The sequence below is a fragment of the Anopheles stephensi genome, chromosome 2 (genome assembly GCF_013141755.1).
Source record: "Anopheles stephensi strain Indian chromosome 2, UCI_ANSTEP_V1.0, whole genome shotgun sequence".
Lineage (NCBI taxonomy): Eukaryota > Metazoa > Arthropoda > Insecta > Diptera > Culicidae > Anopheles > Anopheles stephensi.
This window is the reverse complement of record NC_050202.1, coordinates 12,311,710-12,337,359: the sequence shown is the minus strand read 5'-3', so window position 1 is coordinate 12,337,359 and position 25,650 is coordinate 12,311,710. Positions and strand designations below refer to the sequence as shown.

Here is a 25,650-nt window from a genome sequence, read left to right as displayed (position 1 = left end):
GTAATGGTGTAGCCTATATGCGCTTACAGTAGTGTGTTTGATTGGTTCCGGATCTGTATCTGTTGCCTTTTATCTCTATTCAGTAGTAGCAGTAGTAGTTCCCTAGCTTCCCTAGCTTAACTCTAACACAACAGCTCCCAGTTACAGCGAATCCCTTTCATTTGCTTTATCATTGCAGGCCCCCGTCTCGAAGGGCCACGCAGCTCCCCAGCGAACGGTACCGTTCGCAAGGAACTGCCGGAAAACCTCTCCCAGGAAGCGCTTCGCCGGGAAGCCGAATTTGTTCTTGCCCAGGCAGATAAGATCGATCGATCGAAGCGTTCGAACGGCACTGGAGCGTCACCTTCAACCCCAGATCCGCTCGGTGCGGAACGATTCAACTCACTGCCTTCGCGCTCCAAATCACGCACGAAAAAGGTCACCCGTTCGTCGAGTGACGCCGCTTCGAAAAAGCCCTCGTCCAAGAGCCTGCTGAACCTTTTCGGTCGCAAGCAGCCGGATGAGCATGGTGCAGTAAAGCCACCGTCGGTCGCCTCCAATCAAGCACCCTCGAGCCGAAGCACCCTTGGCCGGAGTAAAAGTGATGTTGGTAGTTCGAGCACCGCTCGGAACGGCACTTTGGTGAAGCAGCGTAAAGTACCGCGCCGGGCCACGCAGGAGCTGGGCGATCTGAGGTCCATTATCGGCAAAAAGAATGACCCACTGACGCCGATCATCGAAGCATCACCGCTCGAGTACACGCAACAGACCGATCCGCTGACGGCGTACGTACGCCGGGGGCGTGCGGTTTCCGAGGAGCCTAAACCATCGTCTAGAGCTGCACCGAAACAGGGCGTTATGGAAACGATCACCCTGCTGCGCTCGTCCAATACTGCCAAATCACAGGAAGCACTGCACAGCTCACAGCTGCCACCGGAGAAGCCTCACCTTACCAAGGGCGTTACGGTAGAGAACATCGTTAAGCGGTTGTCGAGCGAACGGCACACATCACCACCACCGGCCCAGATCGTTGGCGGTGGGTTCTCGTACACCCGCGGTCCAGGCGAACCGATCGTCTACGCACAGGTCGTTTCGAACGAAGCGAACAAATCGAAGCACACCGTAAAGCATCAGCACTACCCGTCTACGGAGGAGGAAGATCCTGCCGGACAGCCAACCATGTGGACAACGGCGGACAGTACGATGAAACCGGCGGGCAGCTTTCTGGACACTACCCAACGGCCTAGTCCTCCGCTGCCGAAGTATCGTTTGGACGAGGCAGACCATTCGCCACTCTCGATCAATGGGATTCGGCGCAAGCTGCACACCAACAGCGATGAGGACGAAGGACTCGGTATAGACTATGCGCGACAGCAGCAACGCTACAAATCGTCCGCTTACGTGCACACATCGAGCAGCACCACCCAGAACACGTCCCGGACGTCACCCAAATCGTTCCACACCAACTCGGACGAAGATCCGCCGATCGCACCCAGCGTCGTGCGGTTAACACCGGCGGAGAAGAGCTTCTCCAACAGCTACAGTGTCCATTACCGGGGCCAAGCGGATGGGAAGGAACATCTGCCGGAGTTCCACGAGCTGAGTCAACGGCGCGAAATTCTCGAGTCTCGCATACGATCACGCATCGGATCGCGCGACCTGCTCGATCGGATGTCACCGGAAAGGAGTGTACCGGTGCCGATAAAGCTTACGTCCGGAGCTCATCGGACAGCCAGTAGTAGCAGCAGTACCAGCAAGTACCGCACAACGACCGAACGTCGATCGGTTGATCGTGTGCTCGATCGGCACGAATCTCCGGTGCGAAGAAGTACACTGTCGCCAACGCCTACCAACTTCCGCGAATCATCACAGGATCGGGCCGCTGGGCCGAGAAGAAACTCCCGTGGGTATGTGGAGACGTTCGTCACCAAGACGGTTGTGAATCGAGACGGGAAACCCGTGTCCGAGGAGTACGTCGAGCGGTACAAGTATCCGGGCGACAATGTGGAAGCGGTGACAAGCTCCAGGACGGTGTACGATCGTGAAGGATCAGCTGGGCGTACGGAGGTTCAGCGATTCAATCGGTACGTACCGGAGCAAGGCTTGTCCAGTAGTTACACGGGGCGGAACACGATCGACAAGGGCGATTCGGGCATTGAAAACGATTTCCGCAAGGATTCGTTCAATCAGGAGTTCATCTCGGGGTAAGTAGTGGCGTAGTAGCTTTCAAGCCGGAGTATCCAGGGTTCTTGCTGATTCCCCCTGCTTCACAGGACGAAGTTTACGCTGACGGAAAACATACGCACCTGCGAGGACTTCCTGCGAATGGAGCGAACGCACACGAACAGCTGCATGCGCAAGCCGAGAAAGGCGTACGTGTACCGTGAACGGAGCATCGACGATGGATCGCGCTATGATCCACGTTTGGATGAGATATCGGCCAGTCGCAGCTACACCCGCGATACGTTGAAGCCTTCCCTGAAGGTTGACAAGAAACCCGGTGGTCTTGCCAAGGTGAGTAACGACGGATGTGGGATCGTGACCGTCCTGAGCTAACCTTTCTTCTCCCCAGGTCAAGCAGTTCGTCAGCTCTACCAGAAAGAAGCTGGTTCGCATGGGACAGGATGGATCGGATAAGCGAGACCACTCCCGGGCCGGAAGCCTTCGTTCGGACAGTGCCGATGGATCTCGCGTACCGGACATTGCTACACGCCGACGGCTCTCGACACCGAAATCCAGCCCGTCCTCCGCGAAACGATCGCTCTCGTTCAAGAGCTCGAAACTGTCGGCGTCCTCTCCACCGGACGCTGGCCAGAAGCAGTCGTCCACCCGGTCGGAGTGGTTCAAATCGTTCGATCGATTGTCACGCAAAAAGTCTAGCTCGAAACCGAACCTCACCACGGACACGAAAACGCCACCGCCGGCGAAGCAGGCGAAAAGCTTACGCTTCTTCGGTGACACCGATACGGAGTATGGCGATCAGAATGCGTCCTCGTACAGATCGGCACGGTGAGTATTGGTTGTGGGGGAGGGGGATTTTTTTAGGCTCAAGGTGGTTCAATACCCAATCTTTTACCGCAGGAGTAATCTCTCGAAAACGGACAAGAAATATCGCAGTGCGTACGATCTGGACACGGCCCCGAAGATGCGCGAAACAGCTCGCAATCGATCGTCCTCGTTGCACAACCTGGACGAGGAGGATGAGCTGAGCCTGCGGGTAGGATTGAATTTCATTTAAAATTTATGAGAAACACTTACACTTCAACTTAATTCCGCAGGGCAAAGATTATCGCTCGGAGGAACATTCGAGCACTTTCTACCGAGCGAGATCGCCATCGCCGTCGGACTATCGGCAGGACAGGACCACTGCGCGTGACTACACGCCGGAACGTGCAGCCCGGAAGTCATACCAGCATCATCGATCGCGCGAAAACAATATCGATCTGATCGACGGCGAACGATCGCAGACACCGCTTCATCATCGTCCCGGCAGTCGTAGTCGGGGCGAGCACAAAAAGCCACCATCAGGTCCACAGAAGCCCGCGCGCACCTTCGAACGTCGGGACAGTTTGAATAGGTAAGATGATCAGGTGGTCTCTTTGAAGGCTGTTTGTAGCATCAAAACTGACAATTCTTCCTTTACAGGGACATTGATCGCATTCTGGACAGCTCTGGAACGGAAGGTGAATCTAGTCAGCAAAGCCAGCGCAGTGTAGTGTTCCTGCATGCTACAACCGGTGAGTCTGTCGCTGTGCCTCATATAATCACCACACAAGGCCTCTAATATCCTGTCCCTCTCTTTCTCTCTCTCTCTCTTAACTCCAACAGTTGGTGATATACCGCACCCGCAAATAGCGAATGCACGCCGCCGGGCGTACTCCCGTGAGTCGCTCAACAACTCGGTCGCCTCCTCGAAGAAGGTGCAACCGATGACGCGTACCGTATCGCGTTCGATATCGGTGCTAGCACCCTGGAAGCCGAAAAACATTCGCGAGGGTTACGAAATCGATTACCACAAGGACCAGCACCAGACGAAACCGATCTCAACCCTACCGCGCTCCGGTACGACGAGCCGTCAGTCCACCGTCGGCAGCCAGTCCACGCTCAGCCGGTCCAAGCAGCGGTCACATTCGGGCCGCGATGATCCGGACTCGGACAAGAGCTCTTCGTTTGACCAATCGAGACGGTTCAGTGCTGACCAGCAGCGACGCTCGAGTGGACCACGGGATGCTGGTGGGCTGGCAACACCATACGCTTCTACCACGCTACCCAGCTCGCGACGTGTGAAGGACTCGATCGCACAGTATCCGTCACACACCACCGCCAGTGGGTCTACTTTGAAGTATCGCCGATGATGAGTAGCGGAAGTAAGACGCACCCCGGTTTAACACGTAGACTGCAGTAAAACAAAGCGCAACGTTCGTACTAATTAATTCAATGTAGCGTGTAAGATAACGGAGTTGTATTAAAATGCTTCGCGAGAAGGGTATTTCGATGGTAAAAATTAAACTAAATCAACTCTACCCAGGGCCGGATTCCACGATGCCAACGGTTGGGATGGACTCAATCGACGAGAAAATAAACCTGGATATCCCTTTCAAATAATATAATTCAACTCCATTGTAACAAACACACTGAAACCATGCTTAACAAAGTGTCGATCCCACACACTTACGACTGACGGCAATCGATGGCGACGAATCGAAACGAAAGCTGACTTTTATTGTAACATGCGTGTCGTCCAGATCCCTAATAAATCTAATAATAAAGAAACCTTGAAGTACCAGAATAATAAAGCACGCGTCGAGTGTTTTGTTGGTTGAGAAAGAGAATATTATTATAAGCGTTCCACACTTTGTGGTAAAAAGCAGGACCCAAGTCGAATTAAAATGATTATTTAACGGAAATTTCAAATAATGTCGGTGTTGACCAAGGTATATGGATATAGAAGGTAGAGTTGTTTAGAGCAAATTGACATTTCTCGACCTGACATAACAGTTCCGTGGTGATCGAGGGGAAGGGTATTGAGAAGAGTGATGGCAGCGTCGGAGGAGGCGCCGGTGGTGGTATCGCTTGCGATTTTTTGACGAAAAATGCAACCAAATATCGTCAATCTTCTGTGGTACAACATTTGATAAGCGAAGATGACCCATAAATTAGCGAATATGCTCAAGGGATTGAGAATCGAGGCTGTTTGTTCATGTTTGTTGCCCATACCATATGTTTTTGTAAACAAACTCTGACATAACTCGACTAAAATGTCGCCCTGTCAAATCGATAAAAATTCACCTTCTAAATACATACACCTTGGTGTTGACTGAATGTCGAAACTCCATCGATGTTCGAAAATTCGAACATGACTGATTTGACATCTCTGGAACGGCTCGCAATGTTGTTGTTTACATTTCTTGTCGTCTTCAACAGCGGTGTCTGTTGGAGAGTGTTTTGGAGCTAGGAAAACATTAGTTTGCATTAGTTTTGTTCCGATTTTATCATTCCATTGATCACAAAAAACAGACAAAATCTACGATATTGGAAAATTATTTCGTTGAGTGGTCAGTTCTGGGCGATAACGAATCTTCTCTTCTTTCGCTGTTCTAAAACATTCTTTTCGGTGCAATCCTACTAACATTCTCCATTATATTGAATTGTTTCCAGAGATCAATGTATATTTTCAGACTCCCAGACATCAAACCCAACTGAGTAGTACATCTCTTCACAACATGATGGATTCTCCCGAGAAGCTTATCAGACCGGCATCAAACATCACACCGGTGCCAGTGGACATCTACGCGGTGCTTAGCATTTTACTCGTTGCGCTAATGTGGGGTGCAACTAACCCTTTCCTAAAGCGTGGCAGTATCGGATACAACCAGCTAAAGGCAAACAGCAAGCTGGGCCAGCTTTGGCTGGAAGTACGATTTCTCATCTCTCGTTGGCAGGTAACGTACTGAGAATGTTTCGCTAATGCTAATGTTTACCGGATGATTAAATTTTTATTTCCTATGCTAGTACTTGCTGCCTCTGCTCATCAATCAACTGGGCAGCGTCGTGTATGTTTTAACTCTGCAAAGGACTGAACTATCGCTTACCGTACCGATGGCCAACTCGCTAACGTTCGTATTTACGGCCATCACTGCAAGGTTGCTGGGCGAAAGGCAATCGGGCTGGAGTGAGTAAAACGTTTAAAAAACGTTTCTTTGTTTTAATGAGCTACCTATTTATCGAATGTTTTATTTTAGAAATTTATTGTGGAATGGCACTAGTCATACTGGGAACCGTTATCTGTGGAATTGATAAAGTACTGTGATAGAATGTTGGAGCTGTTTATGAAATAAATTTTTAAGTATATAAAGGAACTTGTGTTTATTAACTTGTGTTTATCACACAACATTTTATTTGAAGCAATTTTAAGTAATGCTTTTATTACGCAATTTAAGTAATTTTAGATTTGGTGGAAAATTCCTGGACATTGTTGGCAATAATTCAACCAAATAGTCTCCGATTTAGAATTGCTTGCTGGCATACGAAGCCAAACATAGTCTTACAGTATGTCCATCATAGACACGAGACCTCGGATATCTGGGTATGGTACTAAAGTAGCAAAACTCCTATCGCCAGCTCTTTCAAAGTTTGCATTGCATCTTCGACGCATTGATTGTCAGTCTTATTCTCAGGACCTTGACCAGTCGAGCTAACGCATCACTCACTGTAGCAAATGTACGATATCATCCGTGATGGCACTGATCCAAACGTTGGTCAGCTGTCTGCCAACCAGGTGTCTCTGGAACTAGCAGTCGATCATCGCTCGTTCATCCGTCAGGATATCTCCCTCCATCTAGCAGATCTTGTAAAAATCCCCCCTACGTAGGGTAACAGCTGTCCTACTCGTCCCTGCCGAAAACTAGTTTGCGTTGTGTTGTGCTCCAAATTAGATGATAAAAAACAAGAATAAATAAAATTATTCATATCACACTCGCCGCTCTCTTTTTCCTACAAAGTGTGCAAAAAGCACAGCACTACTCCTAATGCAGTTATTATTTGTTTTCTATTATGCTGTGAGCATAAATTAAACTTTACCCTGACCCAATTATGCAGCCTGCCTGCCGACCCAGATTGGCCGCTGGTCATTGTTTTTCCGTGGTCTCGCCGTCCACCAAAGCATTGGCATGCAATAATTCTATGCCTGAACGATTGAGGGTGTCCTTTTTTACTTCTTTTTAATTGCTTTTCTAGCAAACATTCAAGCAAAAAGAAAGAAAGGAAAAAAAACATATCAAATGCCCTACCACCAGACCAGGGAAATATGTGCTCATACATTCAGAACGATGCTCACAGCAGAACATCAACTGCATCGTTCAAAAGACGCAAAAGTTTTCCGGCTTTGCGCTCCTTCGTAAGCTCGCGCTGGGAGGAGGCGATGTGGGGCGAAAACTATTCATTGCCAGTCGCAGCGCCGTTTTTGGCAAGCTAGGGCACAAATCCGTTTCCTTGCGGGCTTTGCATTGAACGGCGTGAGTAAGAGAGCCATGAATAAGAAATTGCATTGGTGGAACTGGAGATCGCTGTAGATGCATGCAGATATATTTCAAACTTTGAACCGCTGATGGAGTGGAGTGCGGGATAGCGAGAGCGTGCGGGTAACGAGCTTCGATAAGCCGCTAAGGTTGGCGGTCGTTTACAGTCGGAGCTATTTATCATAATCGTAGGCACGCCAAAGGAATAGAAAGTTTGTCCCGGGCGAAGGCACATACATTGCAACGGATGTTTTATTCATGCATCGTACAAATTGTGTGGACGGATGCATTTGCACTTGGTACGAATTGGCGGAATAAGCTGTGCGAGATTCTACACAGCGAACCAAGCAATTCACAGCAATTAATACTCAAAGAGAGAGAGAGAGAGAGAGAGAGAGAGAGAGAGAGAGAGAGAGAGAGAGAGAGAAAGAGAAAGAGAGATGTCCTTAAATTGATAAGAACAATCTCAACAGAGATTTTTTCCTAATTATTTTCGTTTCCAACGAGTTCCAGCTTGTTCGATGCGGAAAATTGTTTTGTATCCGAAATGAAAGTCCTTCCGACATTCACACACAAACTCTTACACCCGAAACAGACGCATACCGATGATTCCTTCCGCAAGGAGGAAGCACCTGTGAAAGTCTCAAATCACCTGACCATCCAATCCTCCGCAGGATAAATTCATGTTACCTTTTTTTCTGTTAAAGTGAGTTACGCGTTACCACCACCTAACGCTTTTCCGACTGCCCAAGTGCAAACGCTCTGCGTCGCATCACGTTGGCCGTTTTATCTACGCCCGCTGCGCTTGTTATGAATGAATTCGCCAGCGAAAACGCCCGAAGGTAGGCAATCCGCACAAGGATTTGTGAAAGCTCTCGGTGTATGCGTGTCGGGACGTCGACGGGCTAGCTGTATTGGTGCCGTTTGTTGACGACCGTGAAAAGAAGGCTTTTCCCATCGAAGGGAAACACGCGGATCGTGTGTATCTGTGTGTGTGTGTGTGTGTTGTGGTTAAGCGAAAAATAAGGTACCCTCCAATCGGAACAGATGGTGCTGGGACACCGCATGAAAAGCCGAACCGCTCGCACGACAACAAAAACTCTCGATTGCAGACGCCCTCACCAGCAAAGTGGGTGGCAAAACGAAAGCTGTCGTTCGGATGCTTTCGGAAGCTTTCGGCGCGTGGTCGGAAAACTGTCGCACTGTCCCACTTGCACCACCGGGGAGCTCGCTGCACGGATGTTATTAATACGCGCCGCTCGCTGCGGACACATCTCACAGCGAGTTGAGACACCGACCGAATCGGACGGCTGCTAGAACGTCCACCGTCGTCACCCTTACCGTCGTGAGGGACGTGATTTCCTCTGTGTGAGTGTGTGTGCGTGTGTATGAGTGTTTGTGTCCGGGTTGGTAAGTTTCTGTTCCGTGCATGCCCGTCCAGTGAAACATTATTGTTTACCAGTTGAGCGGCCAGTGTCAGTGAACGGTACGCGCTGACCCCGGGTGCGTGTGGGTCGGTGAACGGTGTGATCACACGGCAGGGCAGTGATTGTGGTAATTCCAGCATCATCAGCAAAATCAGCCCCCAACCAGCAGCAGCAGCAGCAAGTAAGTGTTATCCCTTGCCGACTGCCCGAAAGTGTCAATCATTATGTCCTGGAAAAAAGGGTCGTGTTTCGCCGCCTACGGAACACACGGGACGGGTCGTCCCAGCGGCTCGTTCGCATCCACATTATTATCGTAATCGTTATCGTTATTATTATCACACACACACACACACAGCCGCTCACCCGGCCATCCGGTTGTACCGGCGACCGGGACCTTGGCTGGGTTGAACCTGCGTCTACAGGTTGTTTTGCTGTTGCTGTAGCAGCCACGGCAGGCCTGTACCACCGGGTCGTCCGTTTTAATGGCGACGGGAAAACTGAACTGATGGTTCGTAGCGGGCCCGTACACGTTCGCCGTACATTTTCGAGCTTAATTGTTGGCCTTTTGTTTTTATCCTGCCCACCAGGTAAAGATCTTTGTCGGTCTGGACGAAGGATTTGTCACTTTTGTTGTGTGCTGTTGCTTTGTGCTGTTAAATCGATGAACTAATTCCCGCTACTTGGAAGGTTGCGACAAAAAGTTGTTTTATTTGTACAGTGGACAAGGGTAGTGAAGCTAGAGAAAATGAAGTGGAAGGCTAAAATTAGGCTCGGTTTAACTGGGGACCGTGAATAAGTGTTACGATTGCACCAAATAAAATTATTTGGTTGGACGAAATGCAAGTAATGTAATTATTACTTATTTTTGTATAAGCCAAAGCCAGTTTTGTGCTGCCAAAGAAGTGGTGCTGAAAGAGTATACTAACTGTGAAAATCAGAAGAAAAAACTTGCGAGGCGTCCCGAATGATCTTTTATTTTAATGCCTTAAAATACCTTCAACGTCAGCTACACCATCGAGTATTTAATATGATGAATCGTAATTTCTTTCATATTTTCCTCAGTAGAAATATTTATATGGTTCAATCCTGACCATTGGCATGATTGAGTGACAAAATTCGACTTCAAATGCTCCACATAACGACATAAATAATTTTCAACCATTGTATTGAGTACAAGAATTCATGCAATGAATATTCAATAACATTTCCTTAATTTTCTCATTTTATAGTTGATAATTAAACTGAACATTTCGTATAAATACCCATACATAAATCATAGCCCCAAAGGCTTCGATTGCCATTAATCTTAAGCGCCTAACGCTCCGAACCGCCGTGATTTGACGCGGAAATAATGCAGCTGTAGTAATTTTCCATTTAATAGATAACAAACCCGGTGAGCGAGTGGATGGTGTGGCTGGTTGGCGTGAATCAAGATTATCGTGTCACGCCACCTGAAAGGATGCGGCGGAACCGATGGAGGCGCCTGGTGCTGGATGGATGGAAAGATAGTTGCGCCACTCCATGGTGAACCCGGTTGATTAGAATCAAATCCAATGTGGCTTTCGCTCGAACGACATGATATGTGAAAGGGGTGGGGGATGTAGAGTAGTTTCGAAGACCTACGAACCTACGGCCCACTAATTGTCATTTGTTCGACGTTTTGTGCGTGACTATAGGGTGACTATGGTGTGTATGTGTGTGTGCTGAACAACGCAACGATCAAGGACGAACACGCTTACGATTCGCCTGTTTGCGTGCGAGTACATACGAGTCGGGGAAAAACGGCTCCATTTGCATGATCCCGAGAGCGAACGGGCCCAGTTTGGTTCACGTTTACCGAGCACCTCAGATCAGATACGGAGCTCGACAGCGTTTTCACCCGACATGTGCCTGTGTAAGCGAACGGGCAGAGAAGGGTGTATGAATAGTTTTGCTCGCTTTTTATCCAGCACTATCCCGAGCCGCCTGGGACCGGGTATAATGGATTCATTTGCGAGTGAAATAAAGGATCCCCTGCTGCCTGTGCTGCTGGTGGTGGTTTCATCATGTTCGCAGCTTTACGCAGCGAAGCCTCCCCCTTCATTAGCCTCCTTTCATTATGCCAGGGTACCTTTCGTCGATTTAGAGACCGTAACGTACGTGCACGTGCACGGTGCACATATTAAATGGGCCGAGCCGCACCATCGACGTACCGATCGCTGTGAGCTTGTAATTGTCTAATCGATAATTCTTTTAATTACCGTTTATCTTACGGCACAGAATAGCGAACTGAATAACGTTTTCGCATGCTGTCAGGTAGTAGTTTAATGGCTTCACAGATTCGTTACTGATTTACTCGTTAGTTAGTTAGTACAGTAAATTCAAATAACTCCCAATTCCCAATCGAAATGATACATTTACACAATAGAATTCTCGCTCGCGTAGGACGGTCGGAAGCATCTTTCCCGTGCTCAGGAAACTTACATCATCATCCTGAAGGGACTCACGCTCCCGTAGAAAGGATATGGGGCACACATGGGTTTCGATTGAAGCCGCTACATACTGGCGGGGCTGGCGTTTTCCGGCCGTGACAGCATGAATATTGCAAAATAGTCGGCGAGTGTGTGTGTGTGAGTGAACGGATCGTTGGCGTATTGTTTAAAATTCATGGACTGTGTGGCCAGTGAAGTTGCTGTTACGCTGTTATGGAATAATTTATAGCCGAGGAAAAAAAATCATGCTTACGCAAATGAAAAATGTATCTTGAATTTTTATTTACCATTTTTATGGACCTACGGTGCGTAACATAACTTTAAAAGCACTTGGTTTGCGAGCAGATAGTTTTTTTCTTTTGATAAATGGAAAATAAAAGTACTTTTAACAGTTTGCTTAAACTTTAAAAGTTAACAAAGTAGTCAGCCCTGCGTACGGGGAGGCGGTCTGGATGGGATTTAAACCCCGGTCCTGCCGTGTGAAGACCGGCGTCGTTATCGCCACCGGACCATCTCAAGCTTTTATGCTAATTTGGTATTTTTCGAAATGATAGAAACATAATTTTTGTTAAAAAATAACACTTTTTTAATAAATAAATTTATTTTTGTAAGAAATTTGAAATTACTTTTACATTTCGGATTTAAAAATCTAATTTTCAGATTGCTATTAATTTTTTTTGTGAGACGCTTCGATGGCTGAGACGAGACGGTACCGGTCTTCACAAGGAAGGATCGGGTTTCAAATCCCAGCCAGACCGCCTCCTCGTACGCAGGGCCCAAGAAGTATTTGAGGAATATAAATTATCCAATATAGCGATGAAATATTAAAAATTTGATGAAGTTCGATTAAAATGAGTCTCATGGCTGCTGCTCACCCGTCATGATAGTAAATAATTGTTAAATATTGCTTCATTATTATGTGCTATTTAAGATAAAAACAGCGATCTTATACTAAAGGTACCCACTGTAGAAGAAAGTTTGTTTTAGCGTATAACTATATTCAATAATTTAATGCATGGTTTACAACAGCATTTAAATTATTTAATTATAAACAACATCCCTCATCGTACACATCGCACTCTCTACCTCTCTACCCAACAATAAATGTCCTGCCAGTTTGTACCATTTTGCTACAGTGGTTTTCCCACTTCCGGCCATTTCCCCGCCAAACATCAAACATTTCCATCCGGGCAATCAATACACAACGCTGACCGATCCATAACTTGAGACCGCGATTTGTTGGCCGCCAATCGAACGTCGATCGATCTTGCCGAACGCGCACTGCCCAACTCCAAACATCATTAATCTGTCCGATCCGATTCCTTTATACCCCTTTCCCATAAACATTGCCCACGATTTCCGGCTTGCTGGACATTGTCAAATTACTGCCGCGTGTGTAAGTGAAAACAGTTGTGCTAGGAATCAGTCAGACGCGCTCGCATATTATTGTTTCAATTAAACATGCATCCCATGTCCGTTTCGTTTCTTTATTGCTAAGCTTCCTGTTCCCAGTCGCGATTCGCAAATTGGACATTTTTCCTACTAACTAACGAATTTCTAGCAAGATGAAACACGGCGGTAAAATCAATCTCTGTCCAATTCGAAGAAATTTGCCAACTCTACAACAGATGGTTTTTTTCGTGATGTTTGTGCAACGCCAAATGGACGGACGCAATATTCTTGAAATTCAATTTGAGCGAATTTGGAAAAACGATTACCCCCCTTCCGGGAGAGAAAGAGAGAGAGAGAAAGGGTGTGCCAAGATGCTTCCACACACACACCTTTGCTCATCCCATCGTGTTTGCCGGTAGCGTAAACAATCTTTTCCGCTCGGTTGCATTGTTTATGCGACAACGATACATATTCCATTACATTACACACGCTTTGGCCATATGGGAGCGGGTGAGGAAAAAAATCGAATTGTAAGTATGTTGCACTGAGTCATCCGGTGCGCTGTACTGTAATCGTGGAGGTGAAACGAATGACAAAGAAAAAAAAACAATATCGTTTGCAATATTTCTAACTCTTTTGGTGGGATATGGAGTTTGCTTTCTTTACTTAGGTTGCCGTAACCAGGGTTGAGAACGTCACCATCTTAAGTAAAGATTTAAAAAATAATACTTTTGTGTTATTGAGCAAAGGCCGTTAATTTTAAAGCAAGTTTCAATAAAACGAACAATGAAACGAAAGCAAATGAAATTTAAAATAAAATATGATGCCGTGACCAGGATTATAGATGAAAATTGTTTGAATAGAATGTTTATACAGTCCTTAACACAACTATACGAACACCTTTTTTTTAGAATAAAATAAAAACTAGAAGAGTTAGCTGAAACTGGCGTTGAAGTAATTTATAGAGAATTACTTTTTTAACGTAACATTTTTTTTGAACAAGTCAAGTAAACGGTTTTAGCTCCCTGCCGTACAGTTTTTACGTGAAAGACACGATTTTTTTTTATATTTTGATTTTTATTATGTTTTATGTCGCTTATATTCATTTCAATTCTTTATGAAATAAGGCATTTTTGATAACCTTTTAAATAATGTATTTGTATTTGATATGTGACACCCACAAGCAGTGATAGAAATGGCTAAGCAAAGCGAAAAGATGGTAAAGATCGGAGATACATTGCTTTACATCGGTACAGAAAATCGAAAACATTGTGTAAAAATAAGTCAATCTGTCTTTCAGAAAGATAAAATGTAATAGAATATTATAAAAATATAACAAAATTTATCCCACGGCTCAAGTCAGCTAGGAACACTTCTTGACAAATAGCTACAGGAGGAAAACGTTAATTGGTTTCAGGTTCTTTATTGTAATTTTGTTACCCCGATCAAGATTTTTTTGACTAACTTTAAAATACAAAGTTTAAGTTTATTTTTCATTTTTAAGGTTGTGTTAAATAATACTTTCAACAACAAAATTGAAAAGTTTTTTTTCTTCTAACGGTGCTCATGTGGCCAGGATTAAAATTTCAAGAAATCCTAAATAAAATGCTCGGTTTTCTGTCATTTATTTTATAAGAAGTTACTATAAATGATTTCCCGACCAAAAACCCCCCTTTACACTTTACGCTTATGATAAAATCTTGTTAATAAATAAAGTGTCTAAATCTGGGTTAAGAAATATTGGCCTGCTTCACCAAACTACCGATCCTTTGAGTGAGATCTCCATTTTGGAGAAGGAAAATCCCCGCAACGATCGAAAATAATCATCGTTTCCCGGCATTTTCCCGGCTTTCCCCGCACAGTACACAGTAGTACCGGGGGGCGGCAAAGTTTTCACGACCTAGATTATACATTCCACTCGGAAGAGAAATCGTGAGAAACTGTTCTAGTGGCGACAGTTCATAAACCAACCCACGTTCCACGATAAATTGCTTTTGATTATTTATTCTTCTTCGATTCCTTGCTCCGGGAACGGTCGTCGGGACGGGACGGATGGTGGGTTGGATTTTAATGTTTACGTTCGACTAGAGCGACTAAAACTGAATCGAGGGACCCGAAAATGTAGCCTTGTTACTTGCTGCTGCAACAAGGTAACGACGAAGGGATGGAAGGAGTAGCTACGCACCGATATCGATTTCCGTGCGTTGCGTAGACAGTGGTGGAGTTAGTGGCTAGCTGGCAGTAAGTTCTGGCCCGATGTATGTGTTACTTAGATTGCTCAACTCAAGGGTCTGGCCGACCTTCACCGTGACTTTCCCGCGCGCGCGCTACAATCGTGTTCGTGTACCGGTGCGTTTCGCACTTTCACTTGCGTTCATTTGTGCCGATGTGCGACAAGGTGAAATAGTAATGAAATCAGATTGCGATCTTTCCATCGCAACGGCCGTCGGGGAACAGCCGTCTGTGTGGAAATTTATGGATTCGTGTGCAAATTCCGAATCGAGGTTGAGACTGTTTCGGTCGCTCCAGACGAATAGATTTATATTATAATTTATGAAATGAGTCAAACAATGTATGTAGCGATGTAATTTTAACCCGTGAGCGCCAGAAAACAAACTGCTGACGCACATAAATATGGATGATTATTATTATTTGATCAGACATTGATTTAGTGTCCGAAAAAACAATTCAAAGGTGCTATTATAATAATGAAATTTTAGTATCTCGCTCATAGAGCTCATAATTTTCCGGAAGGATGCTCTTATTGCATGGGCCCAGTAGATATCGGGTGAAGCAACATCACGGGGATGACTTGGATATGTCACCAAAACTTCCTCACTAGAAACCATTTTTTATTGAACTCGTTTCAAAGAGCTTTTTTTTAATAAAAATAAGCTAAAAAGGTGCAAATAATAATTGCGGTTTAATGAATAAAAAAATTGGAGCTTACCTTGAGTAACCGTCAAAGAAGAATTTAAGTTTGGTCTGACCTCTGCTTGATGAATCACTTGATTCGGAGACCAAGTTTGGTCTTACAAGCTTAATTATAATCTCTTAAATCATTTTAGATTGAAATATTTCATAAGAGTATCTTATTTCGATTCTTGTACAGTTTTTATGCATAAGCGCCTTAAAGTATGCAATCCGTAGAGCCATTTCGAATCTCAAGCTTGAGAATGACACATAACCAAATAAACTAGCATAAACCAGAGCTAGATAACGGTAATATACGAAATAAAATCACTTTTACCCTACTTTTAAGCAAATCCTATCAAACCCCTTCGAACGAACGAAATATCTTTTATATTCGTGTCCTACATATCCTTCCAAATCACATGTCCTTGTCCAGCGTAACGATGCATCCTAATCAACTAGCGTACCTTCTCCATTTTTTGTTGTTGTTGTATCACTGACACACATCTTCCGATTTGAAAGCATTCTCATCTCGGTGTATCCTACCGTTGAAGGGATTCCCGGTGAAAAGAGAATCTGCTCCGTCTTGTCCTGCCCCGTACCCGCCCAACACAACAACGAACCTTCACTGTCGTTGCATAACAATGGCAAGCATATATCCACTTCAGAACCACTCTGGCGTACATTTCCCGAGAGGATTTTTCCCCACACCAGACCAGGCCCAGACACACTGACTGAAAGGCTGAAAGTTGGCTGCTAAATCCTGCCTCGTTCAGGTGTGCGTTGTGTTCAGGTGCTGTCGTCCGCGGCATCCGATACCGTGTGGGCGCTATGCAAAACCGGAAAAGGAAGAAAAACCTGCCGGAAAAAAAAATCGGTACAAAATCACACTGCGTCGGAAAATGTTTTTATTTGCCATTCGCGAACGAGCTCCAGAATGCTCCCACAAATTATTGAGCATCGATCGATTTTCCGCCGTGCAATCGCCGTGGTGCTAGCAGCTAGCGGGCCTGGGGATTGGAATCACTGTTTGTTGTCGAAACAACAGACCTTTTCCGTGAAGGAAAATCCCCCGTTCCGAAAGACTGGTTGCTGTTGACACGGAGGGTTTTTTTTCGGGCTGGCCGTGTGACGATGCGTGTGGCGTTAATAATGCGTCGCCGTTTGAAGGTGGCACCAATTACTGGAGCCGGCCGGGATATATGAGACTCGCTCCTTGCGTCATCGATACCGATGGCACGCCGAAGCAATAACACCCGGGGCAACGATGTGACGAACGTTAACGGCTCAGAACGGCCGTGGTGGGGGTGGTGGTAGACGACCAAAAATAGTAAAACCTGTAGCCCCTCTGTGCTGGGTGTGAGTGACACGCGAAAAGAGCACGCAGGTGGGTGCCTTTTTGGAAGAAAATGTATGGTAAGCAAATGTTCCTCACTGGTTGACGTGGCGTGGTCGGACTTTTTTCTAGTTACTAAGGTCTTAGTTTAGTAGATAAAGCTTAATATTTTGAATAAATTAGCTCAGCTGTCCCATACGTCGACTATTTTTCTCATTAAAGGCTATTTAACTGGTTTTAGAAATTATTTAGAAGAATGTTCCATTATGTGGTTGAAGCCCCTCAATTTAGACTACGCTTATACACGATAGTAATTTAGTTGCCTGAAGCTGCAACACTATTAACGTGATATCGTATGAGAGCGTTATATTAATATTAATAGGATGTGATGCTCCTTAAGTGAAATATGCTCTAAAACCTTCCAAAACCATATTGTCATTGGACTGCTGCTTCAGGAAAGTAGGTAACTAGGCTGTATAAACATTTTTAGACCAATTTTAACAACCAGATGGAGCTAGTGTTAGTGTGCAGTATTTATTTAAATATGTGTAGTTTTCAGATTAATTGTGTGAATGTCGTTTACCTATTCCCGAGAAAATGTCTACGAATATGAACTGATGCTGTAATCCAATCACAACTCAGCCAACATGGCCGACCTATCATCGTCCCACATTATTGATTAGGTTTATTTATTCTATATCACTTGAGTAGCTTATAAATTACCTTATACCTGCTACTAGTCCTGTCGAAAGAGCACTCACACGCAATAACATTTTCCATCACCCCAATCCCCCAATCGACAGGTCGGTGGGAAAACACGCCACTCACCTATGCCAACATAATTTCTCGAAAAACAACAAGCAATGTGCAAAAATACAGCTACTGGAAATCGAATTTCACTACCAAAAATCTGTTGTTTATTTATTTGGCGTTGTTTTTCGCTCGGTTGCGAAAAATCCGAAAGCAGGTGTGTTCCGTTTGGGGGTTTCTTGTGTGTTATTCTGAAGCAATTTTGGCGAAAATTTACACTAACTATGGACATTGCAAAGGTACGCGGGTGATTGGTAATAAATTCAGCATTCGTGTCGAACTGACCCGAAGCATTGGCAATCCAGCATTTTCCAGCAGCGAAACGATCAAACGTGTGAACCTTGGACAAAAATGTCCCCCGCCGGTGGAGCTGTGTGGATGGATGGAAATATATTTTATGCCCACAGTAATGCAAATAATCGCTTTTTTCCGGGGAGTGGACTGAATTTATTAACGGTTGTTGTTGTTTGCCTCTGTGCGCTGTGTAATGAACATGTTACGGGCGAGAACCTTAAATGCGTGCTGGTAATTAGGTTGTTTATTTGCATAGCAGTTTTGCGATTTATTCGTTGCTTGATAAACATATTTTGCATACCGATGGGAAACCGAGCAGCGGGCATAATAATTTTGAATCGAGCTGTTATTTGTTGAGCACATTTGATGCAAATTAGTGTTGTTTTGTGGAGCTGAGATTGATTTAGCATCAGCTGAGTTTTTGTGGAATAAATTAATATGTAAAAAAAATATTACATAAATATATAAGTGATTTGAATCATTTTAAACTTGTTATAAACAAATTATTCCAGTGCCTGCAGTTGTTTTCTATTTCCAAAGTGATTAGTACTATACATTTTCCTTATAATTGGTATGATATTTACACAATAATTTATTGCTTTTTTTATAAAGCAAATTATTTGTTTAGTTTTTTGTTTGTTTAACTCTCATATTTCTTTCCCGGAACTTTAAACATTCTTGACACCGTCGTCAAAATTTTGCAAATTTATTTTAATTAATGTCTCGAGTACCCTTTCTTCATTCTACTTCAAAGCTAACAGTGATACGCTTAAACAAGCGCTAGCGTTATTTATCTGACAGATTTTCAACCTTCATCTGCAATCCATCCGCTTCACACGAACCACTTACATGCGCTTGATGTGTGTGTCCCAGGAGCTCTTCTTAATTGTTTTCACTCTCGTACCACGCGTATTTACACATTCGTTTGGTGAGATTATTTCAATTAAGCCACGCTGTATGCATGGGTTTGGTACGGTTTTGCATAACTAACGGTCAAGTGGAACCGCTTTGGCAACGTAATGAACTTTGAATCCTTGAGCCAATTTCTACAAACGACCAGGCGTCTCCATTGTTCGTAGCGATGCTTTCCGATGTTCGGAAGCGTTGTGCAGAGGTGGCATTATAATTGAAAGGTGAGTGTCTCTCTCTTTCTCTATTTGTATAACCACCAAGCCGGTGTGATTCATTCACATCTCAATCAAATTTTTCCTTCCCCTTGGAAAGGCTCGCTTGAGAGATTGGATGCGAAAGAGGGTATGAGCTCAATTTACAGAATTTACGAGACTCCACAGGACGCACCATACAAAGCGAATCACCTGCCAGTGACAGGGTTACATGCTGCGTTTGCTTAAATTTGATTTCCATTCAACGCACGGAAAACCCCGTTCCTGTCGGTGTGTTCCGGTGCAACGCTTGCTCAAACGGGTCGGTGCATACGATGCATTTCGATGCATCCCGCCGTAACCTGAGCTCACTTCACTCGGACATGTTTCAAAAACCACCGGCAACAAACAGGACCAAGTTTTGCCATCGTCAAACACGGCACGCAGCATGGCGGAAAAGCTGTTGAAAGGCTACCGTGCTGTTTTCGGTAGGGCTTGATGATGAGCCGACGCGGAGCAAGAGGGCAAGAGATATCGTGGGCATAATTTATGAGCTCGTGTGTGGATGGGCCGAGTGGCCTTGTTTTCACCAGCTCGCTCTGTGCTTGTGCAAATGTTTGCTATGCAATTAGGGGTTTTGCTACATCCATTCGGGTTGGATTATGCCATTTGTCTGCACGCTGAGCCGAATGTTTACGATATGGTTGGGATTTACAGTGCACATGAGCTGAAAATTTACATCACACGGAGATACCGGATGCGGGAGTTTACTGTCGACTTAGGCATTATCTGCTTAAATTTGATACACTCATACCTTTATGTGTTTTTGTAATAAAACTTAGATTTGTTTAAATTTTATTCAATTGCCTACTATATCGGTTTTTACTTCATACAATCGATCGGTTCTGTAATCCATTTTTTACAATGTTTCTATCATACGAATGCGCCAAAGTAAAACGTTACCGAACAATCCCTACACTTTTGCGGATTCATTAAATGCGTCAAATGATGTGGCTGGTTGTGGTTGATACTAGAACCACTCCACTGCCACTCCTTTCATTCCATTTCCCTTATAACGCCACGTTGAAGGCGGAAAATGGGAGAGATTATTGATTTTTGTCAGTTTCCGCTCGACGGTGGACTGCATACTTAATCTGTAACTGGTGTGTGTGTGTTTGTCCTTTTCGAGGTCACTGTCATACGCCAGTTCGGACCGGCATTCTATTTTCATCCTAACTTTGATATGAATGTCCGTGCGAAGACAGTCAGTTGTACCGCGGGTGAATGGAGTGGTCGGATGTCGTCGCAAAACAAAAACCCTGTCCGGAAAGTGGGGAAATTGTGGTTGACCAGGAGTCTTCGGTGGGTAAAATTGATTTTAAAAATAGGTAAAACCGAATCGATAAGTATGATCGGTTTTATAGCGGTAAGCAATAATTGATTGCTGCACAAACACGCATTTGACGGTGAGTTTAAGTAGGGTGCATGCATTACAAGGGTTGTTTGAAGGGTACCGTGGGTAGATTTGTGTTTTTTGTGTTTTAATGAGTTTTATATTCACCTCTTTACGTCATGTTTGTTTTTTTTTATTCATATATTTTTGTTTTGTATAACTGTATAAAAAATATAGCTTAATATCAATGAGTCTTAATTTAAAAAATCGCTTGCTGACTGTGAAGTTGGCATGTCTGGTTAGGTGGCATGAATCAGCACAAACAAAAGGTGTATGGAGAGGGATTTGGAAATTGAATTGGGCTCCTCCTTTCTCATTTATATACCATGCTAGTTGATGTATTAATTTTCGACGCAAAGAATATTGCTGTGTCTTCAAGTGGCAGCTATTAGGAAACTTAACGCATTAGGGACTCAAACAAGAACGAAGGAAGAAAATTATTGATATGAAAACTGAACAATCAAAGTCAACACATGCGGTGTTGACAATACGGCGTCAAGCCGTTATCCTATAAATATAAATAAATAAAACTGAACAAGAGTCAACTGAATCTTTTTTTTTCTCACTAAAAGATTACTGTACAATGTGAAATAATTCAACAAATCTTTTTAGTAAAATAAAACCACTTCGGGGTCTTGGTTTACGAAAACCACTCAACAGTCTGTCTTCTTCCGAACTCATAGCCCAGTCTTTCTTGTGGATGCATCAACAACTACCATCCTACCCATTTCCATGTACACAGCCTTACTAGATATAATGGGCTGAGTCGTCCGTTATCATTCGCATGCCATGAAAAACCCAGCGGTGCCAGACGAATATAATTCGATACGCGATCATCATACTTCCCTCATATGCACGACCAAACCCCTTCTGAGCATCTTTTTTTCGAACGTGGCTAAGAATGTTTCGTCAGTTTTGGACAGAGTCAAGGTCTGAGAGGCGTGAAAGGAATACTGGAACTATTAACGGTCGGTGTTCCTAGACTCCAGTTTTATCAGGCATAAGGCTAAAGTGAAGTTACCCCAGACTGTAGTATGATCGGTTGGCAGCCAGCAGCTTTGCGCGTTTCCATGTTGTTGGCAGTGCCGGCTTTAGACCCTAAATAGGTCCTTGAGTCTTTGATAAGCTTCTGCTAGGAGGAGATAGGAGAGCATCAAATCAAATAAGTCTTGACCATCAGTGTAGGCTAGGAGATCTAGATTGACATGTAGAAGGTGGTTTCCGATGGATTCCTCCTCTAAGTATTGGATGGCGTTTTTAAGACCAAGATTGAAGAAAAGGTAGCCAATTCAAGCCCATTTTCCTGGTGCAGTCTCGTGGATGTAGCAAATTTCCTCTAGAATTTTCCAACCACCTTTACCTGACCTGATGTGATGCTAGTCATTGTCATTCTTACAAGCCTTGGGATTCCAAAAGCGCTCAGAGGGTCTTATAGTTTTACCCTGGATGTCTACTGACCAATCTGTGTAAAACTGAATTACCTAAAGCGATTTCTCAAAAAAACATCCACCTGATTTCCTTCTAACCTTTTTATTTTGCATAAATTTATGCGTTTTCACCGTTTTTTTCACCGGCTTTTTACTCCACTCAATTAATTCCGTGCACGAATCGGCATCGCTATCTAGCAGCAATTAAGGGTTAAATTTACGCGACTAATCTCCCTTTTCCCATCCTGCAAGCCATCCTGCAGTGTTCGTGATACGCTGCAAAAAGGAAGGAAGTTAACCGGTGCCCTGTCACGAGTGGATGACACGAGGATGGCACAAGCACTAATGGTCTGCGCCTTGTCAGTTTGGCGCGCTCTATTCAATTATCGTTTGGGCAGCCTCGGTGGGAACCTGCGAGAGAGGGACGAACACGTCGGGCACTAGTTGACACTGGGATAATCCTTCAGCTCTTCTCCCCCTCCCCCTGCCCAAACCATCTGACCGGGTGCTGTGAAAAATCGGTTTCCTTCCGTCCATCCGCTGCTAGCCACAGGATTGTTGTTGCATCGATCAATCGATCCTGTAACGACAGTCTGTATGGTCTGACGAGCGATTACTCATGCTCTTCTTTAGCATGATGTAAAATCAGTGGCCCGGTGGCAACTGGAGACTGACAATGGGCATGGGTGACGGGAGCAAAAAACCAGCGCCACAAAGCGATTGGCACCACATGGCCCCGAAGGCAGATGGTTATCTGTCAAAAGTCCTTAGCGTACGCCTCCATCGTTCCGTCGGCTGATAGGATGCATCAATCATCTGTGAACGGTCCGCACACGTGTGTGTGTGTGTGTGATTGCGGTCGATTGTGGTGACGTGAGTAAACTGTGCATATACATATGCGTATCAGTTATTTTACATCTTGCTCGGCTGTTACTCGTTTGACAGTGCCTTTTTTGGAAGTTGCCTTCAGAAGACCTTTTTTTGCTTTCTCTGAATAAAATATTCTCCAACTCACACGCAACTGAAACAAACGGAAACTAGCAATTTTTGCGTTCACATTTGCGTATGTGTTTGTGTGTGTATTTTGCGGAAAAAGAAAAATCCTACAAGCTACTAGTAATCGTTGCCAAAAAATGGCAGAGAAAACGAAAATGGATGGTAATTTTATGGACTGAATTATCCAAATCGCGATGTAAATCGCCTTGGAAGGGGGGTTTCGTACCGCAAGAAGTGTAAAAAAGGCAGGTAAGAAGGAGCATAACCACGAAAGGCTCCCCTTTGCCGAGGGCTGCTAGAAATGGTAAATCTGTTATTGACTGTCGATCGGTTGAGCGATGAGGGTTGTTTGATTTTTGGGCGCGCACCGCGTGCTTTTATGGCATTCGTTTCGATGAATTTTCGATTTCGATTGCATGTGATTTTGCAAACCGTGAGTGAGCGGGGGACGCTTATGCGGATTTTGCTTTGGCAAATCACATTTCGAAGGATTATGGCTGGCTGGTTAAACACAATGTAGACAATTTAATTTTTTTCAGAATTATCTTTTCCTAATAGAATCGGCTATATGGGTGGTGTTTGAAGGTGGTTTAAAGTGAATTTATTATAAGTTCATGTGTGGAGAATTTATGTTAATTTTAATAAATTATGTTTTATTATCACTATATACATTTTTAAGATATTCACACACTCCCATTTGCAGTCTTGTATGGGTTTTTAAGGTTTAAATCTGTCAAACAACTTTGGGATAATTTTAGCTTATTGTAAATTCATTGTAACCATTCTCTATAGCATTGCAATTTAGTATATTTTGAGATGAGGAAAAAACGATATTGTTAGGAGATTCGTGACTCAGAAGATTCAATGATTCTATCGCAAGAAATATTTTAACCGATTCGGATTCGATCGGCATCCTAATTCGATTAGCATTCGGAATCGATTGAGATACCATCCAATTCGGATTTAATTGGGATTCGATAGGGATTGGATAAGGACTCTAAATTAACTGGATGGAAATATTCTGGGATTTTCTGGGATTCGTATCCCTATTAGGATTAGAGTTCAAAGGTTCGAGTCCGCACTAGAATTAATTTTCCCTTGATTAGTTTCTCGAGAAATATTTACTGAAAAATACTATACAATCAAACAAAATTAGAAATGTTCCCAATATGAATACTTTATACGGAAGAAGCTTAGATGATTCTATTGTAGAAATATTTCAATCGCAATAAAATAAAAAGCAATATGGGCAGGCCGTTCTTTATGAATAAAAAAAATAAAAACCTGGAAAGAGTCTTCTGAGTGAAGATAACATAAATCTCGTAGAATGTATCATGCTACAGCAGTATTTAGCTTTTATTTTTTATTCACTACAGTGAAGAGGTCCAGATGAGATTTGAACCCAGGTCCTGCCGTATGAAGACCGGCACTGTAGTTGCTTCTACCATCGGGTCGCTCGGCCCGATTTGTCTATAAATTGGACCAATATAAAGTGACTTTCAAGTAATTTAAAACACATATCATGTCCCTGGTACCTGCCAAAACAGAGACATATTCATACTAGTCTGCATCAGAAAGCTTTTGATAGAAAATCCTTCCCTTATTACTGGCACCAACAAACAATCGATCGACTGCACACAATGCACGATGTTTGTGTTTGCGTTAGTACTTCCCAGTAAATTGGGACGGTAGCAAAATGCTCAGACCGCCATTAAAACCAAACGTCTACCGTAAAAGATAATTCGTAGCAAATGATGCACTAAATGGGTGGAAAATAAAACAAAAAGCCCAATCTCACTGTCTTGCTGCGCTGGCCAGTAAATAGTCACAGCGCACAGTACATATTTATTGGCCTATCGTGCCACACACGCCTGGTTTGATTCTGTACCGGTAAGATAAATGTTAAATTTGTACTTTGCTTTACCGTTCTCCGTCTTCCACGTCTCGATGATTGCGTTGGCTTAGTTTCCATTTCTTTATAGCCTCCCCTTTTCACATTTTTCACCCACCGCATGAGATGATGCTATACCCTTATGCTACATTTACTACGCCACAAAACAGTGAACCGTGTTACGAGCGGCCGTGTTTTTTTTTTTGTGTGCTCTTTTGCTCCGTTCGCTCCAACTTTTGTTTCGATGAAAGGAATCTTTTTTCAAGCTCGCTGCATTCAATGGCACTTTAGCCGTTGACGTTACCGTGTACGATGCAGCTGTACATTGCTGACTTATGATACCGGGGAGTTGAAATGCAATGTCTTTTGCTTTGTTTCGTTCGAGCGTCCTACGCCCACAGATGAGATGAGATGTGTCGAGAAGAAAGGTTTTTTGTCTACTTCCCTTTTGTACAATTTTCTTCAGTTGGGTTGAGTGTTGCTCACCATCGGTGCTACCTCTCTACTGTCAACTTTAGCCGTCCTTTGCCAAGTATCATGCACTTGTACCATCACCGGTCCATTCCTGCTTCCGGTTAAACACAAAACAAATTTATTTGCACCGCTGAACTGCTGCTGCCATCTTACGGTTCGTTTCCGGT

At 44.2% G+C, this 25,650-nt stretch overlaps 3 protein-coding genes across 9 annotated transcripts in view; all 3 read left to right on the top strand.

Annotated features, from left to right (window-relative positions):
• Positions 1-4,775, top strand: part of LOC118504053 — a 42,245-nt gene extending 37,470 nt beyond the window's left edge. For all 4 annotated transcript variants that reach the window (XM_036038082.1, XM_036038081.1, XM_036038084.1 and 1 more), the window contains 7 exons: positions 179-2,183; positions 2,253-2,493; positions 2,552-2,988; positions 3,061-3,196; positions 3,258-3,556; positions 3,625-3,716; positions 3,808-4,775. In XM_036038082.1, coding sequence (XP_035893975.1) covers positions 179-2,183; positions 2,253-2,493; positions 2,552-2,988; positions 3,061-3,196; positions 3,258-3,556; positions 3,625-3,716; positions 3,808-4,334 — 3,737 coding nt within the window. In that variant the 3' untranslated portion in view covers positions 4,335-4,775. The remainder of the gene's footprint in view (positions 1-178; positions 2,184-2,252; positions 2,494-2,551; positions 2,989-3,060; positions 3,197-3,257; positions 3,557-3,624; positions 3,717-3,807) is intronic.
• Positions 4,776-5,376: 601 nt separating this feature from the next.
• On the top strand, positions 5,377-6,338 carry LOC118504115 (transmembrane protein 234 homolog). Its single transcript, XM_036038206.1, has 4 exons — positions 5,377-5,534; positions 5,638-5,921; positions 5,992-6,151; positions 6,222-6,338. Exons 2-4 carry the CDS (start codon positions 5,703-5,705, stop codon positions 6,287-6,289), a joined length of 447 nt encoding a protein of 148 aa, XP_035894099.1. The 5' UTR covers positions 5,377-5,534; positions 5,638-5,702; the 3' UTR covers positions 6,290-6,338.
• Positions 6,339-8,757: 2,419 nt separating this feature from the next.
• The window catches only part of LOC118504103 (calbindin-32), a 64,364-nt gene continuing 47,471 nt past the window's right edge, over positions 8,758-25,650 (top strand). For all 4 annotated transcript variants that reach the window (XM_036038189.1, XM_036038187.1, XM_036038188.1 and 1 more), the window contains exon 1: positions 8,758-9,104. The gene's annotated coding sequence lies outside the window, so the exon portion shown is untranslated. The remainder of the gene's footprint in view (positions 9,105-25,650) is intronic.